Source organism: Protopterus annectens, chromosome 4.part0, assembly GCF_019279795.1.
Source record: "Protopterus annectens isolate FY-2018-M chromosome 4.part0, PAN1.0, whole genome shotgun sequence".
NCBI classification, from domain to species: domain Eukaryota; kingdom Metazoa; phylum Chordata; order Ceratodontiformes; family Protopteridae; genus Protopterus; species Protopterus annectens.
The window spans coordinates 191,127,780-191,140,863 of record NC_056733.1 but is presented as its reverse complement, the minus strand read 5'-3'; the positions used below and the strand labels follow the sequence as shown (position 1 = coordinate 191,140,863).

At 41.9% G+C, this 13,084-nt stretch overlaps 1 protein-coding gene across 2 annotated transcripts in view; it reads left to right on the top strand.

The window, feature by feature from the left end:
• Nucleotides 1-13,084, top strand: part of LOC122799248 — a 1,077,360-nt gene that overhangs the window by 908,077 nt on the left and 156,199 nt on the right. For both annotated transcript variants that reach the window (XM_044068189.1, XM_044068190.1), the window contains one exon: nucleotides 5,446-5,605. In XM_044068189.1, coding sequence (XP_043924124.1) covers nucleotides 5,446-5,605 — 160 coding nt within the window. The remainder of the gene's footprint in view (nucleotides 1-5,445; nucleotides 5,606-13,084) is intronic.

Here is a 13,084-nt window from a genome sequence, read left to right as displayed (position 1 = left end):
GACTGTAGTGAACACAAAGAATTACATGATTTAATGCATTCTGCAGAACAAGTTGGTAAACATACTTTGCAGTGTGGTTTTGACGCTTTAGAAGCATCTTGCAGGGCTGCTGTCACTGGGTCTGTAATTAGAAGGCATGCTTGGCTTAAGGAACAAAACTTGCCAGATCATGTAAAAGCTAAATTACTGGATGGTCCCTTAAACCAAGACCGCCTTTTTGGCCACAAATTAGAAGTAGTCCTCAAAAGGATGGAGGAAGAAGCTAAATCTATGCAAACTGTTAAATATTTCATACAAGTGCAGCCTCCCAGATTCAGTAGGCATTGGCCTTCAAAGAACTGATCCTTTCCAGTCCCTTCTAGGCCTTCTCAGTCCAAACCCAGGAACAGCAGACCACCTAGGCTACAGTCTCAGGCTACGCACAGACCTAAACAGTGGGGGGCTCCCACTTCCAAAGCAGGGAGTAGTAAGCCACCCCCCTACGGAAAAATGGCACAATGACTTAACCTTAACCCTTTCAAGCCCTGCTCAACTACCTGCTCCCTTAGGAGGAAAGCTCGACTGCATGCAAAAAATTGAGAACTCATTACCCAGGACATATGGGTTTTGAACATAGTTTCCCAAGGATACAGATTCCACTTCCACACACTACCAACCATAAATGGTTGGCCAGACCTACCCCCAAATCAATGGGTGGAGGCCCAACAGCAGGTTCTCTCTCTCTTCTCAATATCAGAGCTATTCAACCTGTCCCAGAAGAACAAAGGGAACAAGGTTTTTATTCAAGACTTTTTCTAGTACCCAGAAAAGACAACTCCTGGCATCCTATCCTGGACCTCTCTATTCTTAACACCTTTCTGATAGTTCCAAAATTCAAAATGCTAACTCTGCAAAAGCTTATTCCCATGCTAGCCAAGGATGCCTGGTTGGCAACCCTATACTTAAAGGAAGCTTACCTCCACATCCCAATAAGGGAATCGTGCAGGAAATACCTACGCTTCAGGGCAGGATCCATGCACTATCAGTTCTCTGCGCTTCCCTTTGGCTTATCTACTGCGCCCAGGGTATTCACAGTGTCTAGCTCCAGCCATTGCATTTTGCAGGCAGAGAAATATTAAAATTTACCCATACTTGGACGATTGTCTTATTCAGGCAGAAAGCCGGGACTTGCTATTACAACACCTGGCATTCGTAAAGAAACTTCTAACCTCTCTGGGGTACACCATCAATGAAAAGAAATCTCACCTAGTACCTTGCCAACGGCTTGTATTTCTGGGAGCAAGCTTGAACACAACTTCTCAAATGGCATTCCTCACTCCAGAGAAACAATTTTATTTGACAACGTACTTCAAACTATTGGCCACAAAACCCCAGCTATCTGCAAGCCCTGGGGTTCATGGCCTCTTGCATTTTCCTAATTCCATATGCAAGACTGCATATGAGGAAACTCCAATGGTATCTAAAAAGCCTATGGTGTCAACATTCTCAGGACCTGGAAACAATTTCTATCATTCCTTGTATGAAGACAGAGTTCCTTTGGTGGGCAGAGGCCTGCTATCACAACAAGGGACTCCCTTTCACTCTACCTCCTGCCACCCAAACCCTAACAACAGACGCATCAGACTATGCATGGGGGGCTCACATGGCAGGGCAGTACATTCAGGGCAGATGGAACCCGAGACGGATGCACCTGCATATCAATCAAAAAAGAAATGTGAGCTGTACAGAATGCTCTGACAGCCTTCAAAGACCGTATTCTTCCAGGACAACTATTGGTTAAAGACAGACAACACCACAGTTATGTGGTACATAAGCAGGGGGAAACCCACTCGTACCCTCTCTGCAGACAAGCCATGGCTCTGCGGAACACAGCCTTGAGCTACCAAGTACACTTGCAAGCTCACTTCCTGCTAGGCAAACTAAATTCACTGGCAGATGACCTAAGCAGAAATCTCATGGACCCACATGAATGGAAAAAATATTCAACCTCTTGAGGAACAAATGGGGGACTCCAGAGGTAGACCTATTTGCTTCCCCTCAAAACTACCAATTGCACAAATTCTGCACACGAACTCCCCACAGCCAGACTTGGAAAGTGGATGCCCTGTCCTTTACCTGGGAAAGCCTCTCATTTTATGCCTTTCCCCCTCTGCCTCTCCTCTCAAAGGTCCTACTAAAGATCAAACAGGACAAGCCAAGGACAATACTGATTGCACCAGACTGGCCACGTCAGCACTGGTACCCTCTCTTGTGCAATATGACACTGCTACAACCATGGCACTTGCCTCAGACACCTTCCCTGCTGTCCCAGCAGGCGAGCCAGATTCTGCACCCTCAGCTTCAAACCCTGAACCTTGCAGCCTGGCTAATTCCTTGAGATATCCCCTAGCATCCCTCAGTAAGCAGGTACTGGATGTCATTCTGGAGGCAAGGAGGCCTAGTACTAGAAAATCCTATGCCGAAAAGTGGAAAAGATACTGTTCCTGGAGCCTAGCTCAAGGGATGGGCACAGTGGTGCCCAGCTTACCTCATATTCTACAGTACTTAACAAAAATGCTCCACAAGTGCCTATCCTTCTCGTCAATTAAAATTCATGCCTCTGCCATTTCAGCACATTATAATACTGAGCCACTCCTCTTCTCTCACCCCTTGCTAAAGCAATTCCTTAGAGGGGCCAAAAATTTAAGACCAACCCCCCTCAGGAGAGCTCCCACTCCAGCCTGGGACCTTAACTTTGTATTGGAAAAGCTCACTCTTCCCCCTTTGAACCAGCTGCTACAGCAGAGTTGAAATTCCTTTCCTGGAAAACAGCCTTCCTTTTAGCCATTTCTTCAGCTAGAAGAGTGTCTAAATTACTGGCCCTCATGGCAGTGGAACCCTTCATTATCTTCCATGCAGACAGGGTTTCCCTCAGGACTAATCCTTCCTTATGCCCAAGGTGGTGTCTTCTATGGCCCTAAATCAGTCCATTCATTTGCCTACTTTTTTCCCTAATCCACAAAACAAAGGGGAATGAATACTGCACTCTCTGGATGTGCACAGACTACTTAGATTCTATTTGGACAGGACTAAGCCTATCAGAAAATCTGAACAGCTGCTAGTTAGCTTTGCTGCAGGGGCAGAGGGGAAGTCTATTTCAAAGCAAACCATTTCCAAATGGATAGCCCATTGCATCCATTTCTGCTACAAGCACCATGAAAAACCTACCTCACAGGGGATAAGATCACATTCCACCAGGGCTGCATCTACTTCCGCAGCATTTCTATTGTGGGGGCACCTGACATCTGGGGCAAGAAAAACTGATGTAATGGCGTCGGCTGCATGTTTTATACCCCTGATCACCTGACGTCAAGGAAGAAGCGACAGCATCCGACATAAAAATTCGAAGACTCTGGGATTCAGGCCGGCTGAGGGCTACCTGCAGGCAGATTACCCAAATGTGATTACTGCAACAGTGAATATACTCGAACATCTACATTTATGGTAAGTGTACACAACTGTACTGTTTCTATGCTCAGACATGGTTTTTCATTTATTCTCACTAAGTGTCAATATACCAAGACTTATAGTGGATTTGAAATAGTTTTTATGTAAATTAAACCTCAAATACATTTTTGATGGGGTGCAAGATCTTAGTAGAACTCAATCAGTAGTTAGAAAGAAAAGTTTGTACAACCCAGTCTTGCATCCAACTTTATAAGTGTTTGACAATCTTTGTGAGAAGCAATTTAGATGTTTCATTGGCAATTCTAAGTACACACAAAACCTCCCAGATAATGAGTTATCAGCCTTGATGGAACCAGCTAGGAATACAGACCTATGGGTCATGAAGACTGTTAATGTTGGTTTTAGTGTGGTTATGAATTCAGCAGATTATACAGCAACTATTTTTGAATTATTAGGAGATGAGAACTGTTATAGGATTATCACTGAGGAGTATATTAAGCAACGTTTTTCCAGGCTTGATTCTACTTTGTTGGATTTATTTAGCCAAGGAAATATAGATCATTGTTTATATAGTTTCTTACAAGTTGATTATCCTAAACTGGCGACACTATTTGGCACACCTAAAGTACATAAAGATAGGCATAGCCCCCCCTCTTTCGGCCAATTGTGTCTGTCAGTTTTTCAAAGACAGACCCAATATCTGTTTGGCTAGATGATATTATAAACCCCATTGTACAGAATATGAGGTTTTACTTGCGTGATTCCTGGCACCTTTTAGAACTTTTGGCTCAGGTGAATTGGGAAGGTTCTCATTTTAATTTTTCTGCCTTGGATGTCAATTCATTATACACTAGTATTGAACAAGAGACTGGTGTTGATTTCTTAAGGGAGTGTTTAAGTCAGTATACTGCATTTAACAATGACACAGTCAACACCTTCTGTGCCCTTTTGGAACTTCTGTTGGAAAACAATTTCTTTAGACTTGGTGATCATTTGTTTCAACACATTTTGTGTGTGGCAATGGGTTCTCATGTGGCCCTTTCATTTGCAAACTTAGTTATGGCTATGTGGGAGTTAAAACATGTCACCACTCATGCTGTGGCTGGGAGGGATCCATGCGTATGTTAAAAGTTTCACTACTTCGAACCCCACTTCACCGAGTCCACTTGTTCGAAATAGTGAAACTTCCCATCACCTGTCATACGTTTGAAATCTTCACTATCATTGTTTCTTATTCCAGGTGTTCATATTGACAGTGTTGGTACTTGTTCCCCTGCAACGTTAATGCCATTTTTTCCTTGTTTTATTTTTCAGTCATTATGCTTGAGATTTCTTCCTCTTGCTTTGCAATAAGCTGGTGTGCACCTTACGCTTCAAAGTAATTGCTTATTTCACTTGTGCTTGTTTCCGGCCTTTCTTTTCCTGTTTCTCGCAGTGTTGTATGTATTCACTACCCTTCTGTACTTCCCTGATCTACTAGTATTTTTGCTGATTTTGGTAGTAATGCGGTTTTCTTTTTCATCTTCCTATGCCTTCTTTCCTGCTACTTAATGTGATATTTTGCATATGCATGCATTTCAGTGATTCAAATTTAATACAAATGTACTTTTTCCACAGTCTACTTTTCCTCTCTTTATTGCTGGGAGCAAGATTTGCCAGGCTATGACATTTCAGTGAATTAATCTGGCCTTATGACAGACCTATATTTAGCAATGCTTTCCTTTACACTCTTCTATTCTATATTATAAGCAATTTCCTACATTTGCAAAGACATGTTTTTGCATGCTGCAGTGCTCCCATAGTTAAGCAGTCTTCACACAGGATTTATGAGACTTCATATCCCAGATGTGACCAAATATGCAGCTTATTTAAAAGAAACAAAGCAAAACTATTTTTTTTTTTAAAGTGTAAGAAGAGAAACTAGATACATCTCTATCACTGGAGAGGTGCACAGTGTTTCTTAATGATTTTAATTGCTTCATTTTTGTTTTTCTGTAGCAAGTGGAAAATTAATAAAGTTTTGGAGAAAAATACAAAACAGCTTCAGAATATGGTGAGGAGTGGTAATCAGTTTTTGAAGGTTGTTTTGGGTTATATTGTGAAGGCTGTAAAGAGTGAGAAACTGGATCGAGAGAAGGCAAAGCAATACACACGAGAGGTAAGGACTTGTACAACTCAGTTAATGAGATAAATGATTACGTATGTGACTGCTGATACTTAGAGAACTAGATGCTGATGTTAAAGTGGTAAACAGATATTTATAGGGAGCCAGGTGCAGTATGAGCACCAGAGGGATCTCATGTATTTTAGGGCTGTGCAAAGATTCCAAGGATGGGCCAGTGACTTAAGAGCACAGTAGTATAACAACTAGGCAGAAAAACACAGTTAGATCCATCCATTCTCAACCCCTTTTCCCATTTTGCACATAGGGTCGGGGTGTCACTTCAGCAGTGACAATCATCTCGAGCCAAGGTTTACACAACTGGGTGGCTAGCCCTGCCGGGGTAGTTCATTCGTAACACTCATTCGCACACGCACTCTCACCTACAGCCAATTTTGAGTGTCCAGAACACCTACTGCATGTCTTTGGAATGTGGGAGGAAACTGGAGCACCCGGAGGAAACTCATGTAACTGCAGGGAGGACATGCAGACTCCACGCATAAGGCACCCCAGCCGAGAATTGAACCAGAGAACTTCTTGCTGTGAGGCGACAACGCTAACTGTTACACAGTTAAATCTTAGAGTGTTATTGTCTAGAGCGTAATGTATATGTTTTGCTGCATTTCTGACACACTGTAGGGAATTCGCCTAGAAATAAGTGGGTCTGAGTGGGTTCCATACCTCTTAATTGTCCATATCTTTGCAGAATGTCCAGATTTTTGCCTCACATTTTTGGTCTCTTCCTCATAAAATGTGTGTTTCTGTCAAATCACTGATTGAAGTCACTAAATAATGACAGACATTTAAATTTCAAACTCTGTATTCTTCAGAAAATGCATGCTAATGCAGAACCTGTTAATCTAACAACATTCTAAGTTTATAAGAACAACATTTAAAATCTGCCCCTATTTTTGGGCCTTTGCCCAGCTATTATTTTTGCCTTTGTTCAGATTTCTTGTGCTAAGCGGTTGAGAGGTATGGTTGGTTTTACAAATTAAACAAACAAGAAACTCTCACTATCTCCTTCTTTGTTCCCCCAGTTAGGCAGCTGCCTAATCTTTCTTATTGCTACCCCTTTAAAAGTTTCCTTGCTGTTTATTCTGTTATAATGCTATATTTATTTATTACTGATACCATCTAGTGTTGTGTGTTTTCAGGTGATTTCTTTACTGTTACTATTTTACACCAAATGGTCAAGGTTTCAGAGTCCACCTGATTTAAGCATAACATTCCACCCCAGAACACACATGATTTGTGCATTGTGTGCCTAGAACTAGTGCATTTCCAGGCCTCATACAATATTTAGAAGGTCTCTGGGTTTGTCTTCCTTCTAGATTTCAGTAACAAGCTTATCCTGAAGGGCCTTTTACCTTTGGATTCTGCTGGGAAAAAGAAAGTCAGAGAGAGAAAGAGAAAGAAAAAAGGGGAAGAGAAACCTGTAGAGTTCTCTTCATCACCATCCCCTAAACATCCAAGACCTCCTCCATCTCTAAATGCTATGTCTCCAATCTGTTTAAAACCATCCTTGTTTCCAGTCTGAGTTCTGGTGCCCCGTCACGCAGAACCCATTACACCCGACTTGTCCCCCGGATGACTGTCTGCTAGAAGCTGGTCCTTCTGAGATGGAGCTCTTAAGGTTCCATGGCTCCCATCCTCTCTCGACCTCTTCCCTTAGGTCTACACGTCTGGTAGGAGTGTCCTTGAACATATTTTGGGATCAAATGATAAGGGCTTTTGTTAAGGCTGAGATAGACATGGGTGCCTTCCACCCCCCTGCTTCCAGGGTGGATTGCATTGACTCAAGAACTCCTGTTATTACTTCTCCTTCCTCGACACATCTTGGTGTCATTGATGTTGGAGCCAGCAAGTATCCCAGTGTGCTCCCCTTTGGCACCAGTTGGATTCAATCCATTGGACCAGATGTTGCATCTGACTTCCTTGACATTGATCCCATTGGTGCTAAGTGGGTCTTTGTGCTGGACCCTCAGTGCTGAGCCCTCAGCTGTATCTTTGGCACTGATTTTCTTGGTGCCATTCACGGTGTCGGGCTTCTGTGTTTGAAGTGTCAGTGCTAATCTCTGTAATAGAGCCAACTAGTCCATTGGCATCAGAGGCTCTCCTGTTGGAGCCATCTATGTCCTCTTCTTCTAGGATGGAGTCGGTGCTGATGAGGGATTCCTTGGGGTTACTGTGCCTTTGAGTTCTTTGAGAGAATTGTCATCTATTCCTTGATGCAGGAAAGGAATACACCCTCAGTCTCAGTTCTTTCCACTGACACTGGTCTTTCTGAGTCCTTGAGTCCTCATCTTCAAAACAATGGACAGCACAGCTCCAAATGCCTAGAACCCTCATTTCAACAAGGATCCCGAGACACTTTTGGGAACTACAGAAAATTCTTTCTTTAGTCCCAGAAAGTCTGTGTGTAGAAGGAGGCACATGGATTTCCCTGTGGAATCTCTTACCCCATACACTAACCATAGTAAAGGGGAAGATTCCCCCAAGTCCCCTCTCAAAATGTTCAGATTTGGAGAGGTTTTGGAATTGATGCTTTAGAGGGATAATAGGCTCATTGACCCATCGTCCTTTCCCAAATGAGTTGTTGTTCCAGGTATTTGGGATTGCCCTACTTCCTGGGTGGCCTCTCCTGATGACCACATGGATGGCCTAGTTGCAGACAGGGTATAGTAAGAGCCAGACATTGCTAACTACATGCCCCATAACACAGACAAATTTTTCATCCACCCAAGGACAGACTTTATTAGCTTAAAGACCATCTTGTGGACACTCTTATTGTGGCAGCTGCCACCAAGAGCAGACTTTTCAAAGAAATATGATGAGTTTCAGGAGAGATGTCTTGTAGAACAGACACTAGATTTTGTGCAAAAGATCTCCCATCCCAAATACTTGGAAGCTGATTGAGTCCCTGATGATTACCATGCTTTCTATTTCCAGCCTCTTCATGAGGCTGCTACATGATGTGGTAGGTGGAGTGTTCAGAGTAATGTGTACTGGCAATGCTGTGTGTCACCATGCCTGGTTGCATTTCTGTGACTTTGTGGACAACTTTTAAGTCATCCTTTATAAACACCCATTGTGAATGGGTCCTTGCTATTTGGACCCAAAGTCAATGATAGACTCCTGAAAATTGAACAGGAAGGCAAGATGTTATCTGCTGGTGGAATGTGCTTGAAGACCCCCCCACCCCCACCCCCACCCCCCCAGAGGTCCTTCTCTAGGAACCAGAATGGTGCCAGGGCATTCTAATTTAGGAAGTCCCTGTGACTTCCATTTGATTCCTTTTTGGACAAGGGCACCTTTGGCCGAAGGCCTCTCTTCAATGGACACCACCCTAGAGGTAGAGGGGTTTGCAGAGTGAGGGATTCTTGGTCTTTCCACCAGCTAATCACCTCAACACCTTCTGATTTCTTGCCTGACTGCTCCATTCTGAAGGCACTTAGTGGTTGACTGTTATTTACTTAAAATCATGGCTGGCATCACACAAGATAACAAGATGAAGAGTATAATAACCAGAGGTTGCACAATTTATTTTACTGAAACTCCCAGATAGTCCTCCCTGACTCTCTCAGACATGCCACCCAAGAAAAAGGAGATTTCCCCTGCTTCAAAAGTAGACCCGTCAGAAAGGTCCCACCAAACCAGTGTGTGGATTTTGTATCTTTTTCCTGATTATTTCTGGTTCCAAAGAAGTCAAAGTATGTCAGGGATATTTTAGATTTAAGCAGCCTAAACCTGATGGTCAATGTGCAAGCATTCCTTCAATGCTTACAAGAAAGAGATTGGAAGTGCTGTATATACTTTCAGGATGCTTACCACCACATCAAGATTGCAGAGCCATCCTGGTGGTATCTCCACTTCCAAAACAGAACCGATTATTACCAGTACCACACATTGCCATTTCTTCTCACTACAGCTTCATCCTTCCCTTGGTGTTCACCAGGTGAATGTCAATAGTAACACCTCATCCCAGACTGAAAAGGATCCATGTTTTCCCATACCTAGACAATTGTTCTTTATTGCCACAACAACAAAATTCCCTATTTTAGCAAGTAACTATTTGTGCCATTTGTATCTGCAAATCTCACAAAGTCCAAGCAGGAGCCCTCTCAGACTCATGAGCTTATAGGATACCATCTGGTCACAAGGTTAGCAACTGCAAATCTATCAAATGACAGATTTCTTTATCTCTGGGCCCACATTTCAGAGCTCCATCAGATTACTTCCCCTTTTGCTTCTCTGGTTCTGGTAATAGGCATGATGGTAGCCACAATCAGTCTTTTCACTCATACCATATTTTACATGAGGGTGTTACAGTGGACCCTCTGCACTCAGTAATCTCAGTCTCTGTACCCTCTCAGTCATCCTATACATCTTTCATTAGTTTGCAGACAACATCTACATGGGTGTATATTGTCAACCTGTTCTCTAGGATGAGAACAGTGCAAGGGATGTGGTCTCTACAAAAGCATCATTTTAACTTTAATGTCATGCTAACTTTGTAGGCTGTGCAGGACTTCTTTTTCCAGGATGTGATCTCAAGCCACGCAAACAATGCTTTGGTAGTGTTATATACCAGCAAGCAAGAGGTAACTCATTTGTACCTGCTGTACTAAGAGATCACAAGAGTGTAGCAATGGGAGATGTTTTCACATTGCATTTGATTGCAGTGCACATTCCAAGTTGGGCAAACCTTCAAGTGGACAGGCTCAGTCACTGTATTTTGATGCCTCACAAGTGGCAGTAGCAGAGATAATGTTTTACAGCTGGAGCCAGCCTTTCTCCGATCTGTCTGCATCCCTGACCAATACAAAGTGCAGCAGCTACTTTAATCCCTCCACAGTGACAGATATCCAGGGTGCTTTGGTCCATCCTTGGCCTCTTGAACTCCTTTAGGCTTTCTCTGCTGCTCATAACATGACAAAGTTTCTGTAGAAAGCTTCTCTGTGAAAGGTCTCAATTATCCTCATCACACATTTTTCGCCCAGGCATATTTGGTTCCCAAGGCTTTGGAGTCGCCTCAAAAAACAGTCCTTGCTGATCAGTCCCTTTCCAGATCTGCTATCTCACCTACCTGGGAAGACACATCCGGACATATCTTTACTGAAAATAATCACTTGGTTTCTCCAATTCCAGTGATGGCCAAAAGTTTCTCCTTTTCCTCCAGGGTCATTCAGATCCTCTCTGCCTCTCAGAAGGACACAACTACAAAGATATGCAAAAGTAAATGGAAAAGATACCCTCTTTGGGCAATATAGCATGGTCTGGACCCCTTTTCAGTTTCACCTCCTTTAGACTTAGTTTTTAGCTACCTCATTTAACTCTGGCTCTAGTTACCCCTCTATCAAGGCTTATTTGGCAGCCATCTCTAACTTTCACCAAGGTTTCAGTTCCACCCCTTTTGTCACAGAAGGTTTATAAAGTCTTCCTTAAGTGAACTTTCTTATGAGTTCCAATTAAAGATCCCTGTCCTCCATATAATTTGAATTCCGTTTTAGAGGTGATAATTAGAGCCACCTTTAAACATGCTTCTTCCTGTATCTTACATTGCATAACCCAAAAAAAAACATTGTTTCTATTCACTATTAAATCGGATAGAAGTGCACTGTGGGAGTAGGAAGGCACTTGAGCTATGGAGTGAGCTGATGGAGCTGCCTGTTCAGATCCACCTCAATGGTGTATTACCCATCACTTGTACTGGCTGGAGAGGGATAATGAAGAACCCGAGTTATGCTAATACATAACTTCCATTTTTGCATCAGCTTGCATTTTCTGAACAGTAAAAAGTATCAGGCTCTAATGTCTGGCATTATTGACTCACAGTCCTCAGTTATTTATCAGAAAATCAAAAAAAAATTACAAAGTACAGAACCAAAACATGAGGCAAAGTCAGGGACATTTCAGATGTATGTCACTTACTAGTGGCAGATTGAGTACCTTGGGCAGTGGGTGGTTTTAAGCTATGGTCTCCCCATCCCCTCACACCTTTTTAAGTAGACCATGCATAAATGTTTGTGTAAGTGTGAATTCATCTTTCTGATGTAAGACTGTTTGAACTGCTGTCATTGGAGCCCACCAATGTACATACCCATTAGCTACAGCAACTTGGCTTTGGACACTTCAAATGTTTGATTGAGATAAAAAGTGGCTACATTAAAGTATTCCAATCTGCTTTACAAAAGTGCACACTAATTCTCCAAAAGTAAATTAATGATTGTTTAACTTGTTCATGACAGGAGAGTTAGCTGTTCTCCACAGACCGTCCCCATACTCAGCAATCATAGCCCTGTTGTTGAATGTTTTCACCTCAGACGTCCAATTATGTAAAATCGTAATTATGGACACAATAATATATTTCAGATATTTTTTACACAAACACATAATAACCAAGTTATTCCAATTTATTTCACCTAACTGCACACTAGTTCTGCTAAGCAAGACTGTTTAAACTGATCAAACAACAGGAAGGTAAGCTACATTTATCTACAGATACCCTGGAAACCCACCCAGCGGTTATAACAATTTTGCTGTGTATATCTCATCTGACTGTAGTAAAAAATAATACTTCATATGCCAAGAATCAGGACAAAGCCAAAAAATAACAGATAATAATAACAGAACATTGATGATCCAGAGGAAAGCCGAATGTAAGAAAATACCACTGTTATTGGTAGGTCTTGATGTTGAGGAAGCATTTGACAGAGCAGACTAGGACTGCATGAGCAGGGCAGTGGAAGCATTTGCACTCCCTCATACAGTTATAAGGTTAATTAGGTGTGCGTGTGTGTGTGTGTGTGTGTCTGTGTGTGTGTGTGTGTGTGTATGTGTGTATATATATATATATATATATATATATATATATATATATATATATATATATATATATATATATATGATTGGAGGTGAAAATTAAAGTCAGTGGGGTTCTGTCTGATAATTTCTGCTTGAGTAGAGGAACCAGGCATGGTTGTCTGCTTTCCTCTTTGTTGTTTGCATTATGTTTAGAACAATTGGCAAAGAAAATAAGGGACTCAGAAATTCAAAGATATAATTGGTATGATAGTCAGGATAAGCTGGCTCTATTTGCAGATTATACTATTTTATACATGACAAAACCAGAGAGGGACATTACAGTGTTGTGGCACATTTTAAAACCGTTTCAAATCTTCTCAGGATGCAAAATTAATGAAGCTAAAACAAAGACAATAGAGGTAAATTATGTCCCCACACACAAATTGGTTCAACAATATCCATACTTATGGAGTCATGATAAAATGAAGTATTTGGGAGTATGGATTAGAAATGACTGTTGTGGCATCTAAGTATATGTGGGAAGAGACTAAACAGAAGATAATACAAAAATTGAGAACCAGGAGCTTTGTTGTATGGCTATAGATATTAAGATACAATCAATTAAAATGTTTTTAGTCCCTTTAGTCTTATAGACAGGTCAGGCATATT